Below are 20354 nucleotides of genomic sequence, written 5' to 3' on the forward strand. Positions count from 1 at the left end.
ACCCTCCTCCTCCTCATGTTTCCTCCCGGTATCCCACTTACCGCAGGGCTTAGGTCTCCAACCCCCAGCAAACCTAGTTTAAAGCCCTCCTCACTAGGTTAGCAAGCCTGCCTGCAAAGATGCTTTTCCCTCTCTTTGTTAGATGGATCCCATCTCCTCCTAGCAATCCTTCTTCCTGGAAGATCACATGGTCGAAGAATCCAAAGCCCTCTCTCTGAGAGGACCTGTGCAATGATGCATTTACCTCCACAATTCAATACCTGGGCCTTTTCCTTCAACAGGGAGGATGGATGAGAACATGACTTGCACCTTAAATTCCTTTATCCTTCTTCCCAGAGCCATGTAGTCTGCAGTGACCCACTCAAGGTCATTCTTGGCAGTATCATTGGTGCCCACATGGAGAAGTAGGAAGGGGTAGCAGTCAGAGGGCTTGATCAATCTCAGCAGACATACTGTCACATCCTGAACTCTAGCTCCAGGCAAGCAGCACGCTTCAAGTTTCCCAGTCTGGACAGTAGATGGGTGACTGTCCCCCTTATGAGGGGGTCCCTAACCACCACCACCCCCCATCTCCTCCTCTTGGAGTAGTGATCATGGAACCCCCATCCCTAGGGCAATGCATCCCATGCCTTCTGGTAGATGGGGCTTCCTTCTGATCCCTTTCCTCAGATGACTCTTCCAAACCATGCTTCACCGTAGTACCTGTGCAGAGAGCCTGAAAAGGATTTCTTACCTCTATCTGCATTGGGGGTACATGGGTTCTCCTCTTTCTTCTTCTGGAGGTCACATGCTGCCAATTTTCTTCCCCATTCTGCAATGCCTTCTCTGATTCTTCAGCATGCTGGGCCAGCAGTACCAAAGGCTGACTTCAATCCAAAAAGTCTACATTTTCTCTAATGCAATGCAGGGTTGATACTTGGGTCTCTAGTCCTTTAACCTTCTCTTCCAATATGGAGACCAGCTTGCACTTTGTACAGATGAAGTTGCTTCTATCCTCTGGAAGAAAGACAAACATGGCACATCTTGTGCAGGTCACAACAGCTGACTGCTCACTAGCCATATTGTCTTCCTTCTGAGAGCCTCTTCAGGTGCTGTAATTACTGCTCACAGAAGCCTGAAAGGCAAAAAAAACTCTGGGAACTCTCCCCAGGCAAAATCCCTCTGTTTGCCTCTCCTCTGTTCACAGTTCACTCGGTTCACAACTGGCTGCTTTTTTATAAGGCTGCTGGCTTGAAGCAGTTGCCCTGGCTCAAAGCCTTCCCTGTCAATCACTCAAGGCCCACCTGGAACAAAGCACTCCTAATTCACACTTTTCAAACAAACAATTACTTCTTGGATTAATAATAAGTAAATCCTAATAATATCTAGCCCATGTTTCCCCTGCATTCTAATGTCACTCCACACAGCATCCTCTCGCTACCTTTCACCTTGTTTTGAAGCAGCCTTTTTAAATTAATACTGTTTGGGTCTGCTTCAACTCCTATTAAAGACTTAAATGGGAGTTGGGTTTTTGTCCTTAGAAGCATTAATAGAAATTAAATGTACAGAATAAATTTCAAGCAGATTCTCCCTTACTGGCATCTAAGTTACTGTTAAACATCCCACAACTTCGTTACTAAAGAAGACAGTATTGACTGAGACATGAATAATAGGGTTTTTATTGCTTTAGAACTTTGGGCTCAATTTACCTAAAAATCAATAAGCTAAATAAATGTTCGTGTCATGTGTCACCCTTGGACACACAAATCACAACACAGGTCTGGTAAATAAGATGTGATATCATTTTATTTCCCTTCAGACAATCCTAAGATATATACCCTAACTTCTTTGCATCACTTCTGCTTCCTTATATTTTGGTGTGATATCTGACAAATTTTAAAGTGTCTGAGTCTTTTAATTAAGTTACTATTTAAAGCTAACCCCATTTATAACATGTAATGCAATGTTTCTCTTTTTGTAGCCTCTAACATCCACACTTGAGAGTTCCTTCGTATGGCTTGTTGTACATGAAGATGGCATAAGCATTCTAGAATACAGCTTTCTGGTAAAAGAAAAATAGTTTTAGTTTAAATATATTTCAGTAGTGAATATATTGGCCAAATTCATTCCTTATGTATTGCCACTGATTTAAATGAAATTACACCAGTGCTGAAATTGGTCCTGTATGCTTAGATGTGTAGTCCCTCTCAAAGCGTAAGTTTGTTACTATAAAATGTTTTAAAGTTACTGCCATGGTTATATTAGTACTGATGGTGGAAGTACCTCTTGATTACTTTGCTTGGTATTTATCATCTTTCTCAGGGAAACATTTTATATTCTATCAAACTAGTAAAAGAAATGATAAAGGAAAATCATAGATAAGATTCCTACAACAACCTGAACTCTTCGCACTTGAGGCTTTCATTTAAATGATCACTCAGACAATATGCACTAATGCAAAGGGATACAAAAATGCATTTACAGTTACATAATGATTATTCCCATTGTATTTGTTGAATACAATTTGTTGAGTAAGTCATATTGCCCTGTGTTGTTCAATCATGTAATTAAAGACTTGATTCTTTTCTCACTTACAGTTGTGTAAAGTAGTAGTAACTCCATTGAAATCAATGGAGTGGCACTGGTGTAAATCTTGTGTACCTGAGAGGCTCCCTGTTTTAATTCAAATTTCCAAAGGTGTAGAATTAAATGTTGCTATCAGAATGTTAACACTGATTTTCCTTACTTGTTTAATTAAAATTTCTAACATAACATAGCACTAATGTAGACTTTCCCCTCAAAACCTGCCTTTGTATTTAAAGATAGGTATAGAGCAGCGGTTCTCAAACTGTGGGTCAGGACCCCCAAGTGGGTCACTACCCCCATTTGAATGGGGTCGCCAGGGCTGACTTAGACTTGCTGAGGCCTGGGGCTGAAGCCCCTGGTATAGAGGAATTAGACAAATGTAATAAATATTAAAGGATGGAAAGAGGGAGAAGAGCAATCAAGCAGATTGAGAGGAAATAGAGGCTGCAGCGTGGTGTTACATCAACACTCTTCTCAATCCTTGAAGGTCTCCAATTTAAGTTCAGCTCAGTTTTTCTTAACATACAACTATGTTCCTCAGCCTGTAAGGTTGGCCTGTCAATGGACCAGGTCACAGGCCGTCAGGCCTAGGGGTCAGAGTGGGACTTGGGAGTGAGGCCTACTGATTAGAGTTCAAACACCAAAGTCAAGGATCGAGACCGAGTCAAAGTCAGGAATCAGAGCCAACAGTCAGGACCGAAGTCAGAGTCCAGGGTTGAGGTGGAGTCAAGAGTCAGAGCTGAGGGTCGGAGCTGGATTACCAGGAGTCAGGGAAGGCAGGAGCAGGGCTGGTTCTTTGAGGAGTGTCCCTGTGGGTGCTCCACTTTAGGTATGTCCATGCACCCTGCTCTTGCAATCAGAGATTTGTTGTTTGTAGCAATGCCTGGTTGGATCGCACATGCGCCATCACCTCTCCTGCTGCCTCAGATAAAGGTCCTGCCACAATAGCCCCTACTAAAGAGCCTTTTCCCAAGAAGGCTACAAAAAAAGAGGGCTCAGACTTCACCTTCGCAGGAATCAGCTAAGAAAAAACACTCCCCTACTGCAGAGACCATATTGGTATCGACGGCGCCAGGTACGTTGGACTCAGACACCAGGACCATCTGGTACCATGAGTACCCAGAGAGCAAAAGACACGAAGCAGGCAAGCTCTGCCGGAGGCTCAAAAGGCAAAGTAAAACCCTCTGCCACGGTACCGATGGAGCTAAAGAGATACTCGGCACTGAGTGATGCAGTGGTGCTGCCTGTGGTACCTACACTGCATAGCACAAGACTCTCAGCACCGAAGGCTACAATTCACATATCAGTACCACCAGCAACACCGACATAAGTACCGCCATTTCTTTTATCACAGCAGTTTAAGATACAGACCCACTGGTCTCTTCAGCACCAAAATCCCCACTCCTTGGTACCGACAGCACTCCAGTTTGATTGTACTGAGACACCTGACCACTCCACTTAGGTCTGCTCTGCCTCTCTCCAGTGATGAGGAGGAGGATGAAGAATGAAGGGGAAATATATGCACCTCCTCACCAATAGCAGGACAGTCCCACCAAACAGGACACCACTCATCTTCAGAGGCACCTAGCTGGTACAGGCACCCATGGGTGCCACCTCCCATGCCATTCCCATCAGATTGGCACTACTGGGACCCCTGGACAGCATACAGGGCCCTTTATATTGCAAGCCCACCAAGATTGAGAGCACCACATTCTCCATCATCACTGTCAAGGTTCCTCCCCCACTCTGAACTCTAGGGTACAGATGTGCGGACTTGCATGAAAACCTCCTAAGCTTACTTCTACCAGCTTAGGTTAAAACTTCCCCAAGGTACAAATTAATTTTATCCTTTGTCCTTGGAATAACCACTGCCACCACCAAACTCTAACTGGGTTTACTGGGAAACATAGTTTGGACACGTCTTTCCCCCCAAAATCCTCCCAACCCTTGCACCCCACTTCCTGAGAAAGGTTTGGTAAAAATCCTTACCAATTTGCATAGGTGACCACAGTCCCAAACCCTTGGATCTGAGAACAATGAAAAAGCATTCAGTTTTCTTACAAGAAGACTTTTAATAGAAGTAAATAGGAGTAAAGGAATCACCCCTGTAAAATCAGGATGGTAAGTACCTTACAGGGTAATCAGATTCAAAACAGAGAATCCCCCCTAGGCAAAACCTTAAGTTACAAAAAAGACAGACAGAAATAGTCATTCTATTCAGCACAATTCTTCTCAGCCATTTAAAGAAATCATAATCTAACACATACCTAGCTAGATTACTTACTAAAAGTTCTAAGACTCCATTCCTGTTCTATCCCCGGCAAAGCAGCATACCAACAGACAGACCCTTTGTTTCTCTCCCTCCTCCCAGCTTTTGAAAATATCTTGTCTCCTCATTGGTCATTTTGGTCAGGTGCCAGCGAGGCTACCTTTAGCTTCTTAACCCTTTACAGGTGAGAGGATTTTTCCTCTGGCCAGGAGGGATTTTAAAGGGGTTTCCCCTTCCCTTTACATTTATGACAATCACCCATACCAGGATCCTCAGAAACCCAGGAGGAAACTGAGGAAACTTCAGACCAGGAAGCCTTACCACTGATGAACCTATCGTCTTCATCACCGGACGAAACTATAATGCCCCCACTCCCCCCCACCACCAGGGATGACTTTATGCAATTCCAAGAGCTCTTCAAAAGGGTGGCTGGAGTCATCTGAATATATCCTTAGAGGAGGTACCTGAGTCACCACTTAAATTACTGGACATGTTTCAAACATCTACCTTGCCAAAGGTAGCACTACCGATTCATGATGCTATCATGGAGCCTGCCAAAATCCATCTGGCAGACCTCGGCAACAGCACCTCCATCATGCAAAAGATCTGAAAAAATACTATGTACCATGTAAAGGAATGGAGTTCTTGTTTACACACCCCACACTAAACTCTTTAGTGGTGGACACAGTAAATGAGAGGGGAAGGCAACACCACACCAGAACAACCCCATATGACAAGGAATGGAAGAGGCTAAACCTCTTTGGTTGCAGGGCATAGTCATCTGCAACATTGCAGTTTCAAATAGTTAATTATGAAGCCCTGCTATCAAAATACACACAATATTTTCCATAATGTCAGAATTTATTGATAGCTTACCAGAAAACAAAAAGGAGCAATTCAAGGCCAACGTTACTGAAGGTCATCTCATTGCCAGGACTCATAGGCGCCGACTTCTACTGGTGCTGGTGGGTGCTCGACCCCCCTCTGCTCCCAGACCTGCCCTGATCCCATTCCAACCCCTTCCCCAAAGTCCCCGCACCAACTTCACCCCCTCCCTGCCCCAATTCCTACTCCTTCCCCAAATCCCTGCCTTGGCCCCACCTCCTCCCGTGAGCATGCCATGTTCCTGCTCCTTCCCCCTCCCTCCTGAAGCTTGCTACAGCTGTTTGGCAGCAGCAAGCACTGGGAGGTAGGTGGAGGAGCGGAGACACGGCGTGCTCAGGGGAGGAGGAGGTGAGGTAGGGAGGGGAGCTTGGCTGCTGGTTGGTGCAGAGCACCCACTAATTTTTCCCCATGGGTGCTCCAGCCCCAGAGCACCCACGGAGACAGTGCCTATGGCCAGGACAGCACTGCAGGCCTCACTTGACTCCACAGACATGGCAGCAGGCTCCATTGCAACATCGGTGGTCATGCACCGTGCATCATGGTTCCCTCTTTCAGGGTTCCTGACAGAGGTGAGGAAACGGTCAAGGACCTGTCCTTTGAAGCCCCAAAACTATCTGCAGCCAAAATAGATAAGTCCCTTCATACCCTGTAAGATTCAAGGGCAACACTAAAATCCCTGGACAGCTATACACCTGCAAATAAGAAGAAACAGGGCAGGTATAATGCGCAGAGATTCAGGTCACCACCATACACACAACCACAGAGGCAATACAACCAACACCACAGGTAAAGACAAACCCCGACCCAACCTTTGACATTTGTGGGTTGAGAGGGTTCTGTGTGGGGCAATCTGGGTGTGGACAGTTCAGTGGGGGATCTGGGTGCTGGGGATCTGGAACCACAAGGGCTTGTTGGGGGGTTCTGGATGCAATGGTAGTGGGACTCTACAGGGGAGTCCAGCTGAAGGTGGTTGAGGCTAAGTGAGGGGGTGTCTAGGTGTGGGGGGATAGAGCTCAGCCAGGAGGTCTGGGTGTGGGGGGCTCAGTGGGGGTTCCAGATGCTGGGGGAGAGGGGCTCAGTGGGGTGGGGATCCATGTGCAGCTGGTTGGGGCTCGTAGGGTGGAGGTGGCTCGTCGAGGTGGTCCAGGTGCAGGGGGAGTGGGGCTCATCGGGGGAGGTTCTGGGTGCGGGGGGGGAGGTGAGGCTCGGTGGGTGGGTCTGGATATAAGGGGGTCTGGATGCAGGGGGGTTGGGTGGATGGGGGAGCAGCTCCCTAAACAGTGATCCGTCCTCCTGCAGCTGAGGAGCGATGAGTTCAGGAAGCACTGGGGGAAGGGGAGAGTTTGCAGAGCTTCCTGCAGCTGGGGGAGAAATGTATAGGTGAGTCTGATACAGCCCTGGATGCCATGCAGGGGAAGAGGAAGTCCTGTCCTCCCCAGCCCAACCGGGACTAGCAGCTGAGCCTGGCACAGGGTAGGAGCCACAAGCCGGGTCTTTCCCAGTCCCGCCCCCTGCCCCACAGTGATCTACCTCTCTCTCGGCTGCCCTGGGCACCTGAAATATACTGCTGGAGAGGGTTGCAGGACTGCTCTTGCAGCTTCCCTTTGCTTACCCATCAGAAAGCAATTTTTCTGTGGAGAAGCAAAGACATCTGTGGGAGACAAATTCTCTGCATGTGCAGTGGCCCAGAATTCCCCCAGGAGTAGCATTTCCTCTGACCCTGCTCCTAACCCAGGTCACACAAGATCAGGAGGGACAAATCAAAAGTCATCCTAATGCACCTACGTGGCCCAGAAAAACATGGTTCCCTTACCTATTAAATGTTATGGCATGCCCACCCCGAACTCTTCCTCTAATACCTCATCTCCTCTCCCAAGACGTGGGACACATCCACCAACCCAACCATCTCACCTCAAGGCATGGCTACTCCATAGCTGAGAGAAAATGAAACAACCTGCTCGGAGGAAGTAAAAGACATCTTACTGAACAGCCATAGATCAAATACAAGACAGATATATACTCATAAATGGAAACGGTTCAGCATATGGTGCCAGAGCAAACAAATCATACCAACAACCTCTTGTTTACCAAGAGTATTGGATTACATATTAGAACTAAAAACTGGGGCTCTCCACAAGCTCTATCAAGGTACACCTTGCAGCTCTCACAGCTTTCCACAATCAGGTGGATGGGGTCACCATATTCACCCACTCAACAACCAAATGCTTCCACAAGGGCATTAAGAACACTTACCCTAAAATAAGGACCCCTGTGTGGGACCTCAACCTGGTCTTATGTGGATTTATAAAAATGCTGTTTGAACCGCTAGCCACGTGTTCATTACTCCATCTATCGATGAAGATGGCTTTCCTCATCACCATTATGTCTGCTCGATGTGTGGGAGAACTTGGTGCCCTAATGGCACACCCTCCGTACGCAACTTTCTTTAAAAGTTAAAGTTACCCTAAGACCACACCCCAAATTTCTACCACAAGTTGCCTCTCCTTCTCATTTAAGCCAACCCATTTACCTGCGTTTTTTCCATAACCGCATGCAGACAAGAGAGGCATCACTCCACACCCTGGACATCTGAAGAGCATTAGCCTTCTACATTGAAAGAACAAAAGCCTTTTGAAAAAAATCACCAAAACTATTTGTCTCTAATAGAATGATCAAAAGGGGAAGCCATCATCTCAAAACAGAGACTATCCAAATGGAAATCAGGACCCATCCACTTTTGTTATGAAAAACATCAGTTACAAGCCCCATTGGGAGCCTGCACATACTCTACCAGAGCACTTTCAACATGCATAGCCTTTCTCAATAATGTCCCCATTATGGATATTTGCAGAGCAGCAACTTGGGCATCTGCCCACAAATTCACAAAGCACTATGCTATAGAGCAGGGGTAGTCAATTATTTTTTGTAAAGGTCCAAATTTCTTGGCCAAAGGTATCATCAAGGTCCAGCCTCCAGAGATACTAATAATAAAAAGCCCTAACAGTAATGATAATAAGTAAATGAAAAGATTTCAGGGTCTGTTCTAAAGCATCTGGCGGGCCGGATTTGGCTCATGGTCTGCCTATTGACTACATCTGCTATAGAGCAACAGTAATCTTTGGACATTCTATTTGGACTCACGGTCAATCATGAGCAGAACTCCAAAACCTAATCTAATCGCCTTTTATGATGAGATTACTGGTTCTGTGGATGAAGGGAAAGCAGTGGATGTATTGTTTCTTGACTTTAGCAAAGCTTTTGACACGGTCTCCCACAGTATTCTTGTCAGCAAGTTAAGGAAGTATGGGCTGGATGAATGCACTACAAGGTGGGTAGAAAGCTGGCTAGATTGTCGGGCTCAACGGGTAGTGATCAATGGCTCCATATCTAGTTGGCAGCCGGTATCAAGTGGAGTACCCCAAGGGTCGGTCCTGGGGCCGGTTTTGTTCAATATCTTCATAAATGATCTGGAGGATGGTGTGGATTGCACTCTCAGCAAATTTGCGGATGATACTAAACTGGGAGGAGTGGTAGATACGCTGGAGGGGAGGGATAGGATACAGAAAGACCTAGACAAATTGGAGGATTGGGCCAAAAGAAATCTGATGAGGTTCAATAAGGATAAGTGCAGGGTCCTGCACTTAGGACGGAAGAACCCAATGCACAGCTACAGACTAGGGACCGAATGGCTAGGCAGCAGTTCTGCGGAAAAGGACCTAGGGGTGACAGTGGACGAGAAGCTGGATATGAGTCAGCAGTGTGCCCTTGTTGCCAAGAAGGCCAATGGCATTTTGGGATGTATAAGTAGGGGCATAGCGAGCAGATCGAGGGACGTGATCGTTCCCCTCTATTCGACATTGGTGAGGCCTCATCTGGAGTACTGTGTCCAGTTTTGGGCCCCACACTTCAAGAAGGATGTGGATAAATTGGAGAGAGTCCAGCGAAGGGCAACAAAAATGATTAGGGGTCTGGAACATATGAGTTATGAGGAGAGGCTGAGGGAGCTGGGATTGTTTAGCCTGCAGAAGAGAAGAATGAGGGGGGATTTGATAGCTGCTTTCAACTACCTGAAAGGGGGTTCCAAAGAGGATGGCTCTAGACTGTTCTCAATGGTAGCAGATGACAGAACGAGGAGTAATGGTCTCAAGTTGCAGTGGGGGAGGTTTAGATTGGATATTAGGAAAAACTTTTTCACTAAGAGGGTGGTGAAACACTGGAATGCGTTACCTAGGGAGGTGGTAGAATCTCCTTCCTTAGAGGTTTTTAAGGTCAGGCTTGACAAAGCCCTGGCTGGGATGATTTAACTGGGAATTGGTCCTGCTTTGAGCAGGGGGTTGGACTAGATGACCTTCTGGGGTCCCTTCCAACCCTGATATTCTATGATTCTATGAAAACCGCTCCCTTCCATGGAGAGGCACTGCTCGATAGTCACCTAAAATGGAGCACCCACAGAGACACTCCTCAAAGAAGAAGAGAAGGTTACTCACCCCGTGCAGTAACTAAGGTTCTTTGAGATGGTTGTCCCTATGGGTGCTTCACTACTTTCTCTCCTCCCCTCTACTTTGGCGTTTTATGCTAGATTCTCCGTGGTAGAGACGGAACTGAGGCGGCACGAGACGGCGACGGTGCATGCGTGACCCAACCAGGCACTGCTACTACAGATTTCCAATTACAAGTGCAGGGCACATAGACACACCTAAAGTGGAGCACTCACAGGGACAACCATCTCAAAGAACCTCAGTTACTTCACAAGGTGAATAATCTTCTCTTCTGAGGCAGGAGTGAGGCTAGAACAGGATGGGAACAGAACCTGTCCTGCACCCGGCCTTGGACTGGAGCTGTGGAGGAGCAGAGCAGGAGCAGGGCTTGGAGAGACAAACACAGGGAGACAAACTGTGGGTGTGAGCATAGAGCAGCAGGGAGCTACTGCTAATAAATTTCAGAACCAGCCTGCAGGTTTCCTCAGCCAATGAGGCAGGATGGTCCAACAGGCAGCCTGGCTGGCTCAGTAGGATGTTAGCAGTATTGAACAGGTGCAGCTGAGGGCAGTCTCACTATGGAGGTTCTGACCTCTTCTTGGAAAATGCAGACAAACCTAACACAAAATGTAATGGGGAAAAAGTTAGGGTAATCCTGTCTTTTACAGTTTGGATGAGGTCCTTTTTGCTAGTTGAAAAACAAGGGCAAAAAAGAGTTTGGTACCCAGGAGATTAAAATAAATTACTGTACAGATATTTTTCTCATGATAATTTAAAATGTACTGTGGCAAATTGCCAGCACTACTATGACGGGTCTCGTACTTTCTCTTCTGGGGGCGGGGGGGGGGTGGTTCAGGGCACCATTTCTTGCCCCTCAACTGGGGTATTAACTGCCGCACTAGTGTCCTAGAGGAGGGGAGTGGAGAGGGAGGGACCCAGGCCCGCCCTCTAATTGGGGTCCCAGCCCAGGGGCCCTAGGGATAGCAGTAAACCACTAGAACTAGCGGTTCCTTCCCCTGGGCTACTTCCCTCCCTCTGCACAAAGCAGGTGTCCCCTTACCTAGGGTCTTAGTCTTCTTAGCCCACCACAGCACTTCTCCAAACTCTCCTCTGCTTCCCTCCAAACTGCTCTCTGCTCCAACGCCAATCCACTCCGCTTCAGCTCCTCCAAACGGCTCTCTACTCCCACATCAATCCACTCTGCTTCAACTCCTCCAAACTGGTCTGTGCTCCAACACCAATCCACTCTGCTTCAACTCCTCCTCTTATCTGATTGAAGCAGAGGGGTTTTATCATGTGATTGGCTTCAGGTGCTCTAATTGGCTTCAGGTGCTTTAATTAATTTATAGCAAACTTTCTTCCCTTGACAGGAAATAAGGCTCCCTTCCAACACTCTCCTACTGCCCTCTGGCCATGCTGTATCACAGTACATATTTTCATGTTCTCTGTAGGTATAAATACCTTCTTACTATATGTTCCATTCTGTGCATCCGATGAAGTGGGCTGTAGCCCACGAAAGCTTATGCTCAAATAAATTTGTTAGTCTCTGAGGTGCAACAAGTAACACAGCTGCTACTCTGATATCTATATTGAAACACTATCCATATTGATTGATATAATATTAGGTCTGAATCAGCACAACAATGGCAGTGACTCAACAGCTACATGTCCAGTGTTGTGTGTTGAATAATACAGGCCAAAAATTCAAAGTGTGCTGCTTCTCTCCATGCAGAAGGTTTTGTGCACTATTAGTTCTGTGAACAAACCACCGATTTTATCCCCATTTGTGAGCACAAAGGGTTTTGCCAATGTGAATTGTATCACTTGTACTCACAAAGATTGGATTGAAATCCTTTTTGAAAGTATGGGCCCTGAGATTCGACTTCTTTAGAGCCTGATCGAACTCCCAATAGGACTCTTAACATTGACTTCAATGGGAGTCGGATTGGGCCTTTCATTTCTCATGTAAGTTATGTGCCTGAGTCCAGACTCAAAAATTGTAACCATTAAACTAAATATATATTACATTAATTAGAAACAGGGCCACTCATGGAAGCAGAAGTCTCTCACAATGAAGGCCTGAGGGAAACAGGCACAAAATTTGCAATTAGATTCAAAATTCTACAAAAGGGGCTGAAAACAGTATTTTGAAATCAGCTGAGTCATTATGTTTGAAGAAGTATTCACTGTAGTCTTTTTCTCTGTATTTTTCTGTATACATGAAACTGTTTTTTCCTTTGTTCTTTCTTTAAAGCGATTAATAGTTACATATGTACACAAAAGTCTGATGACCTTTGGAGGCTATCAAGATGACTTTATGCTGGTAGTTAACAATGCTCAGTCAAAAGACAAGCCAAATGAAAAACTCCTTTTTGCCATGGCAAAACCAAAGGTTGGTACACTAGCTGAAATCATTTCCAGTGTCTGTTGCCTCTTTGTACTTAAGTACCCTTGTGTATATGCACAACGTGAAGCACCTGCTGTTCAAAACATCCTCCGGTTATTAGTTTTTGCATAATGAATTTAAAGGGGGAAGCAATTAAAAACATAAAAGTCAATTTTCTTGTTTTAATGACCCTTCCCCCAGAGTTCCAGACTTTACAGACAAGGACAATTAGGGAGATAAAAGACAGGAAGTATATACAGTGCCTAAAAATCAGTATAGCTGCAATTTTAAAAAAATGTTTGGGTCCCCATTAAAGCAATGTCTGTATTTTATGATGGCCTTCCAAAAGGTTATACACTTCTCCAAAATTCTAGGACTAAGGAACTCTTTTGGTAATATTAGTCTAGACTCTCTCTCACTACTAATATTGCCTACCAGAATGAACAAAACAAATAAAACCAGAATTTCAGCTATGACTAAGGAGTGAAACTCTAGTTTCTATAAGCCAGAACAACCTACCAGTAGAATCACAGTTTCCTGCATATAACTTCAGTTCAAAATTGTGTCTCTTCATAGAAATATGCACAGGTGTATGTCAAACAGTTCAAGAAACAGTGATTTTCTATCAAATCATCCCTTTAAAGGGGAGGTTTTTGGCGGTTCCATGGAGAAGGCATGGTGCACAGCCTCCCAGATCTTTGAAGAAAACCCCACAGCCACCTGAGCGTCAGCCCATCTGGACTGCTTCTTTAAGGCTTGTGCAAGAGACATACAACACTGCATAGGAAAAGTTAGGCAGCATGAAGTAAAATTATTCCCTAAGAGACATGTATTAGTCTGTAAAACTTTCTCCTAAAGAAGCGGTGGAAACTGTGTTGCTTGAATCATTTAAAATTGTTCAGGACAAAACACTCCATGTACTTACTCTAAGGAGTAATCCTGTATTGGCAGAGAGATAGGCAAGATAACCATAACCCTAATAAGTATTTTTCCCATCTATAATTTCTTTGATAAAATATAAGAACTTTTATAAAAAGATAATGTCAGTCGCTCACTAAAAACTTAGCTATTTCTTCAGGGTCAAAACACAAGTTATCTGTTTCTGGAAAAATATTCTAGTATGTTTCTTGTTACAGATTCTTGAGATCACTCTACTGATTGCCAGCTATATTAACCACTTCCCTCAGCAAAAGGGGGCTGCTCATCATCTCTCTGCTCCAGCACTACTCTCACCTCAAACAGGACAGAAAACCAAGGAATCGGGGAGTCAACCGCTTCTTTCAAACAGCAGACCAACCAAAGGTCCTACTTTGTTATGAAAGGAACAGATACCTGTGAAAATGTATGCTTATGGTATGCTTCCTATATTGACTGAACATCTTTGGTTGTGCCAGATATACATCATATGCTAGTTTGTAACACAAGCCAAGAAAGGTGGACTGGTTTCCATTCATTTTAGTTAGAGTTCGCTGTTAAAACTCTGCAAACAAATTGCAGGTGGGGCGATTACCCTATCAGATGAAGCTCACCCCATTTCTGAACACAGGGGTTCAAAAATACTTCTGAAGAGGGTTCTTTTGTGGGTGGGGAGTTGGTCTTTGAAATGATTTCAGTAAGTGTCAGGGATTTTAAAGACATTTCCCCAGGGAGGACAATGTCTTCACCTCTCCACCCTTATTTTTCAAATTATGCAAGTTGCATAACCTTGGTTATGCGAAAGCATACATGTACTTTCCACTCCCTCATGCCTTCTTGTCTGCAATACAAGCACCCCAGGACACAGTCTAAAAGGAGACATTTTTGTGAAAGCCCTTTTTTAAAAGTATTGGCAGCACATCATTGATCATACATCTTATAATTTATTATAAATGTCTTCTCTTATACAACAGTTTACTTGTGTGATCCCCAGCAATGGGCTGATAGTTTATACACAATTCTTCTTTTTGATTTTCTAAATCTAAATTGGGCATATGCTGTACAAAACATAGTGGATATTTTAAAAAAACAGTGTATATATTCTTTTAAAAATCAGTTTGGCCTGCTAATTTTTTCCCTTCTTTAGATAACATAGTCGAGAAATGAGTAAGTTAGAATTCAAACCACAAACACAATATATAAAGCACTTACATGAATAGGTACATGTAAACTTGGAGACAGACTTCATAAAATGTGTGATGTGTATACTGTACATATCAGTAGTATAGCATAGTATTTTGTAAATATAAGCCTAATACAAGAAAGTGTTCTACTTGTCATTGTTTTAGTGTTCTTCATATTTAATCCATGCATTTCACTCCATAATATTAGTATGAGAGCCCATTGCCCATTAAAAACATTTAAGAGATTCAATTCAAACAAACCATTGACCTTGTAGATATATTTCTTAATTTCTGTTGCCACTAGTGCTAGTTATAAAGGACATTTATCACTTAAACATGAGTTTTATCCCTCATGGCTTATTCTAGAACCTGGAGTAATGTTATAATGCTGTATTTGTAACCTCTGAAGATTAATAATCTCTGTTTATGGTATCACTTTAAAAAAGTATGGAATCCATCTCATGGTGCTTGCCCCTTACACAAGGCAGAGCTTATATTCCTGAAGGACTGAGACCAGATTATAAAGGACATAATTTCCATTCTTCTATTTTTAAAAACTGGAGAAAGAGATTGAAAGCTGAATTCATAGCATGGGTGCTACAAAGCACTTAATAAGACACCTAATTCTTCTGAACATCTTCTAAATCCTGCTAAATCCACTGGTCTCCATGACTTCAACACCATTAACAAAATACTGTAGAAGGTTAAAGCTCTGACCTGGAAACTATTAACTGAGAATAACTAGCTGAGTCATTACACAGGCAAAGCCCGCACTGACATTAAGTAAAAAGTGCAGGATCGGCCCCCTGCAACCCAGTTCTACAAGGAAACACATGCTTAATTCTGTGTATGTGAATAGTCTCATTGAGGTCAATAAGCCACACATAACCATAAGGTTTCAGAGGAACAGCCGTGTTAGTCTGTATTCGCAAAAAGAAAAGGAGTACTTGTGGCACCTTAGAGACTAACCAATTTATTTGAGCATGAGCTTTCGTGAGCCACAGCTCACTTCATCAGATGTGTACCGTGGAAACTGCAGCAGACTTTATATACACACAGAGAATATGAAACAATACCTCCTCCCACCCCACTGTCCTGCTGGTAATAGCTTATCTAAAGTGATCAGCAGGTGGGCCATTTCCAGCACAAATCCAGGTTTTCTCACCCTCCACCCCCCCACACAAATTCACTCTCCTGCTGGTGCTAGCCCATCCAAAGTGACAACTCTTTACATAATCAAGTCGGGCTATTTCCTGCATAGATCCAGGTTTTCTCACTTCCCCCCCACCCCCAAACACACACAAACTCACTCTCCTGCTGGTAATAGCTCATCTAAACTGACCACTCTCCAAGTTTAAATCCAAGTTAAACCAGAATATCTGGGGGGGGTAGGAAAAAACAAGAGGAAACAGGCTACCTTGCATAATGACTTAGCCACTCCCAGTCTCTATTTAAGCCTAAATTAATAGTATCCAATTTGCAAATGAATTCCAATTCAGCAGTTTCTCGCTGGAGTCTGGATTTGAAGTTTTTTTGTTTTAAGATAGCGACCTTCATGTCTGTGATTGCGTGACCAGAGAGATTGAAGTGTTCTCCGACTGGTTTATGAATGTTAGAATTCTTGACATCTGATTTGTGTCCATTTATTCTTTTACGTAGAGACTGTCCAGTTTGACCAATGTACATGGCAGAGGGGCATTGCTGGCACATGATGGCATATATCACATTGGTGGATGTGCAGGTGAACGAGCCTCTGATAGTGTGGCTGATGTTATTAGGCCCTGTGATGGTGTCCCCTGAATAGATATGTGGGCACAATTGGCAACGGGCAAACTGTTGAATTGGAATTCATTTGCAAATTGGATACTATTAATTTAGGCTTAAATAGAGACTGGGAGTGGCTAAGTCATTATGCAAGGTAGCCTGTTTCCTCTTGTTTTTTCCTACCCCCCCCCCCCCCCCAGATATTCTGGTTTAACTTGGATTTAAACTTGGAGAGTGGTCAGTTTAGATGAGCTATTACCAGCAGGAGAGTGAGTTTGTGTGTGTTTGGGGGTGGGGGGGAAGTGAGAAAACCTGGATCTATGCAGGAAATAGCCCGACTTGATTATGTAAAGAGTTGTCACTTTGGATGGGCTAGCACCAGCAGGAGAGTGAATTTGTGTGGGGGGGTGGAGGGTGAGAAAACCTGGATTTGTGCTGGAAATGGCCCACCTGCTGATCACTTTAGATAAGCTATTACCAGCAGGACAGTGGGGTGGGAGGAGGTATTGTTTCATATTCTCTGTGTGTATATAAAGTCTGCTGCAGTTTCCACGGTACACATCTGATGAAGTGAGCTGTGGCTCACGAAAGCTCATGCTCAAATAAATTGGTTAGTCTCTAAGGTGCCACAAGTACTCCTTTTCTTTTTACATAACCATAAGTGTTTTTAGGATCAGTGTCTTAGTAATGAATGTCAAGGAATTCCTCTCATCTTGTTAGTGATATTATGCAAGAAGAGAATTTTTTTATTTTGAAGAGAAGATAGAACCTATTAAAGAAATCTAGAGCTCTATTCTAACCGCAAAACAGGGCTCTACATGTGCAAACCACTTCAGCCTTCTGTCTCACATCAGTCTCTCTACAGCTTGCTGGCCAGTCCTTTGTAACACATCAGCAACAGTTACTTTATCCCACCAGTGGACACAAAGTATTCTTCACAAGCCTCTCTGCTGGAATGCTTTAAGTTTTCTGTTTTGGGTTCCTAGCATTTGCCAAGTTTCAGAAGCATGTAATAATGTGGGTATCACAACGGCATTGTATAACTTTATCTTGGTTCTTGTATCAGTCTCCTTTTTTCTTCAGATATTTGCCAGTCTCAAAAAGGCTCCATTTGTCTTCCCAGTTCTTGCTTTCACCTCCTTATGGAGTCGGCCATTAGAACTAATTGTACTTCCAAGATACACAAAAACTCATTAACCATGCCATATTCTTCACTGTTGATCACTTAGGCACTATCATTACCGACTTGTCTTTCGATGACTTTCATTTTCTTTTGGCTTATTCTTAATCCTACTTCGGTGGTCTCACATTTGATATTAATAGTGGTCTTTTACATAGTATCATCTTCTATGTCCAATGGAGCAATGTCATCTGGAAAATTGAGATTTTGAAGTTTTCCTTTACTCCATATAATTCCTGTATCTTCCTTTGATGTTGCTTTTCATACCACATAATCCATCACAGTGCAGAAGAGGAGAGGTGTTAAGATGCATCCCTGTCACACTCCAGTGACAATATCCAACCAGTTGGTCTCTCCACTTTGTCTTTACACAGCATTTTGAACCTTCATACAGATTCTTAGTCAGTATGTCTTAGTACATCTGAAGAACAGTGTTATAATACAGTAACTCCTCACTTAAAGTCATCCCGGTTAATGTTGTTTCGTTGTTACGTTGCTGATCAATTAGAGAACATGCTCGTTTAAAGTTGTGCAATGCTCCCTTATAATGTCTTTTGGCAGCCGCCTGCTTTGTCCACTGCTTGCAGGAAGAGCATCCTGTTGCTGCTAGTTGGTGGGGGCTTGGAACCAGGGTGGACCGCCAGCCCCAGTATCAGCTCCCCGCTCCCCTAAGTTCCCTGTGCAGCAGCTGCCCAGCAGGCTATCAGTTGCCAGCAGTTCAGCTGTCCCTTTCCTCACTGCCATGTGCTGCTCCTGCCTTCTGCCTTGGAGCTGTTCTCCAGAGCCTCCTGCTTGCTGGGGGGGGGGGAGGGAGAAGAGGGGGGCTAATGTCAGGGTGTTCCCCGCCCCCCTGCTCCTGCACTCCGCTTACACCATCTCCATAGAGCAGGGGGGACACACGACAGGGCTCAGGATGGAGGGAGCTTCCTGGCAGCAGCTGCTGCGGTCTCAGCTTGCTGATTAACTTAACAAGGTAGTGTACTTAAGAGTGGTGTCGGTGTACTTAAAGCGGAAATGCGCATCTCTCTCTCTCACACACAGGGTGTGTGTCTCTGTCTGCCATGCTGTCTCCCCTCCTTCCATTCGTGCTGCCTTGTAGAGTGTGAGGCTACATTAACAACAATGAGTTAACCCTTGAGGGCTCAGCCAATTGCTAATTCATCATTTAGCAGGAAGGCATTCCCTGGGAAATATCCCACCCTCTGACTCCATCACCTCAACCAAGTTTCACAATCATCATCACTGTGTACAGTATTAAATTGTTTGTTTAAAACCTGTATTGTGTGTGTGTGTAGTCTTTTGTCTGGCAAAAAGAAATTTCCCTGGAACCTAACCCCCCCCCCATTTACATTAATTGTTATGGGGAAATTGGATTAGCTTAACATCATTTCGCTTAAAGTCGCATTTTTCAAGAACATAACTACAACGTTAAGTGAGGAGTTACTGTATTTCTCTTCTTCTCTGTCTTTTGAAAGACCACTCTTAAAATCTATATTGTTTAATATTTGACTCCCCCTGCAAGCAGTAATTTACCTATTTATCATTGTACAGGGGTAGCTACTACCACAAGAGGTGGTTGGTTAGGTGAGTTCTGCTTGGTTAGGTGAGTTCAGCCTTCCAGCCAAACTTCAAAAATGACTCTCCTTTCAGGGTGTGATGGTTCTCAGGGTAACAAGACTGTGAGTCACCTTGTTACCCCTCTTTCTAGCTGGAGGAAGTCTTGCCTGTGGTAACTGGGTGTTAGCTACCTAACACCACCAGCCTCTCAGCCACTCAAGCACTCTCCTCCGGGCTATGTGAGCTCTGTCTTTGCCTTGCAGGTTGAGGTGCCCCCTCCCCCAGTCTCCTTGAAGCATTCCCCTATGATAGCCAACCGCTGACACTGGCTACTCACAGAAAGCTCAGATCTTCTGCTCCCAAAGGAACAGCGTTACCCCAGTTTACCTTAAACCACCACTCTTGTATAACACACAGGACTTGTACTGATACAAAAGAAAGTTTATTTAAGAAAGAATAGAGATTCTGTTAGAAATAAGAGAAAGTGATGGAAACAAATAGTTACAATACAAACAATGTCATAAAACACTAACGAGGGCCTACACTTATAAATAGTTACCCTTTCTGTCTAATAAAGTAGGTTTTTCCCCCAAAACACAGTCAGTTGTAAAGCTGGCTGGCTTTACAGAACAAAGATCTAATTTTTCATGAAAAATACACCTGTTCAACAAGATGTCTCCTCACTGAATGGATCTGGAGTACCTCTCCTGCCTCTGTATTACCCTGTGTGACAGGGTGCGACTCACCACTGTGGCATCCCCAGCTGGATATCCCAGGGATCAGCTCTTCTAGCCAGTGCACCCTCTTCACTTCTGCTCCAGGGAACCATGTCACGTCCAGGTGTCCTCTTTGTGATACAGCCCTCTGGCTGTGCTGCACTCTGTGCTTCCCCACTTCCACGGGATGTCTCTGTAGTCCCTGTCAAGCCACTACAGTAGCTGTCCCTGTCTCTGTAGTCCCTGTCAAGCCACTACAGTCTACTGTTTAGCCACTTCCCCACTACTCCTAGTCCCAGCCCACGGAACAGCCCAGGGACCTGCTGGTACAGTTGGCGGTGTACCGACTCTTACTGGTACGCCAGACTGGACGGCTTACTTTCACCTTTGTCCATACCCCTACATCCTGCTTCTTAGTTCAGACTTGTGCTGCAGCTCCACAATAGTTCCCCACT

At 44.5% G+C, this 20354-nt stretch overlaps 1 protein-coding gene across 2 annotated transcripts in view; it reads left to right on the top strand.

Moving 5' to 3' along the window:
* The window catches only part of PLEKHH2 (pleckstrin homology, MyTH4 and FERM domain containing H2), a 118676-nt gene extending 102755 nt beyond the window's left edge, over positions 1 to 15921 (top strand). For both annotated transcript variants that reach the window (XM_075127137.1, XM_048843009.2), the window contains exons 28-30: positions 1961 to 2044; positions 12452 to 12589; positions 13720 to 15921. In XM_075127137.1, the coding sequence (XP_074983238.1) occupies positions 1961 to 2044; positions 12452 to 12589; positions 13720 to 13902 (405 nt within the window). In that variant the 3' untranslated portion in view covers positions 13903 to 15921. The remainder of the gene's footprint in view (positions 1 to 1960; positions 2045 to 12451; positions 12590 to 13719) is intronic.
* Positions 15922 to 20354: the final 4433 nt, after the last annotated feature.

The sequence above is a fragment of the Caretta caretta genome, chromosome 3, assembly GCF_965140235.1.
Source record: "Caretta caretta isolate rCarCar2 chromosome 3, rCarCar1.hap1, whole genome shotgun sequence".
Classification (NCBI taxonomy): domain Eukaryota; kingdom Metazoa; phylum Chordata; order Testudines; family Cheloniidae; genus Caretta; species Caretta caretta.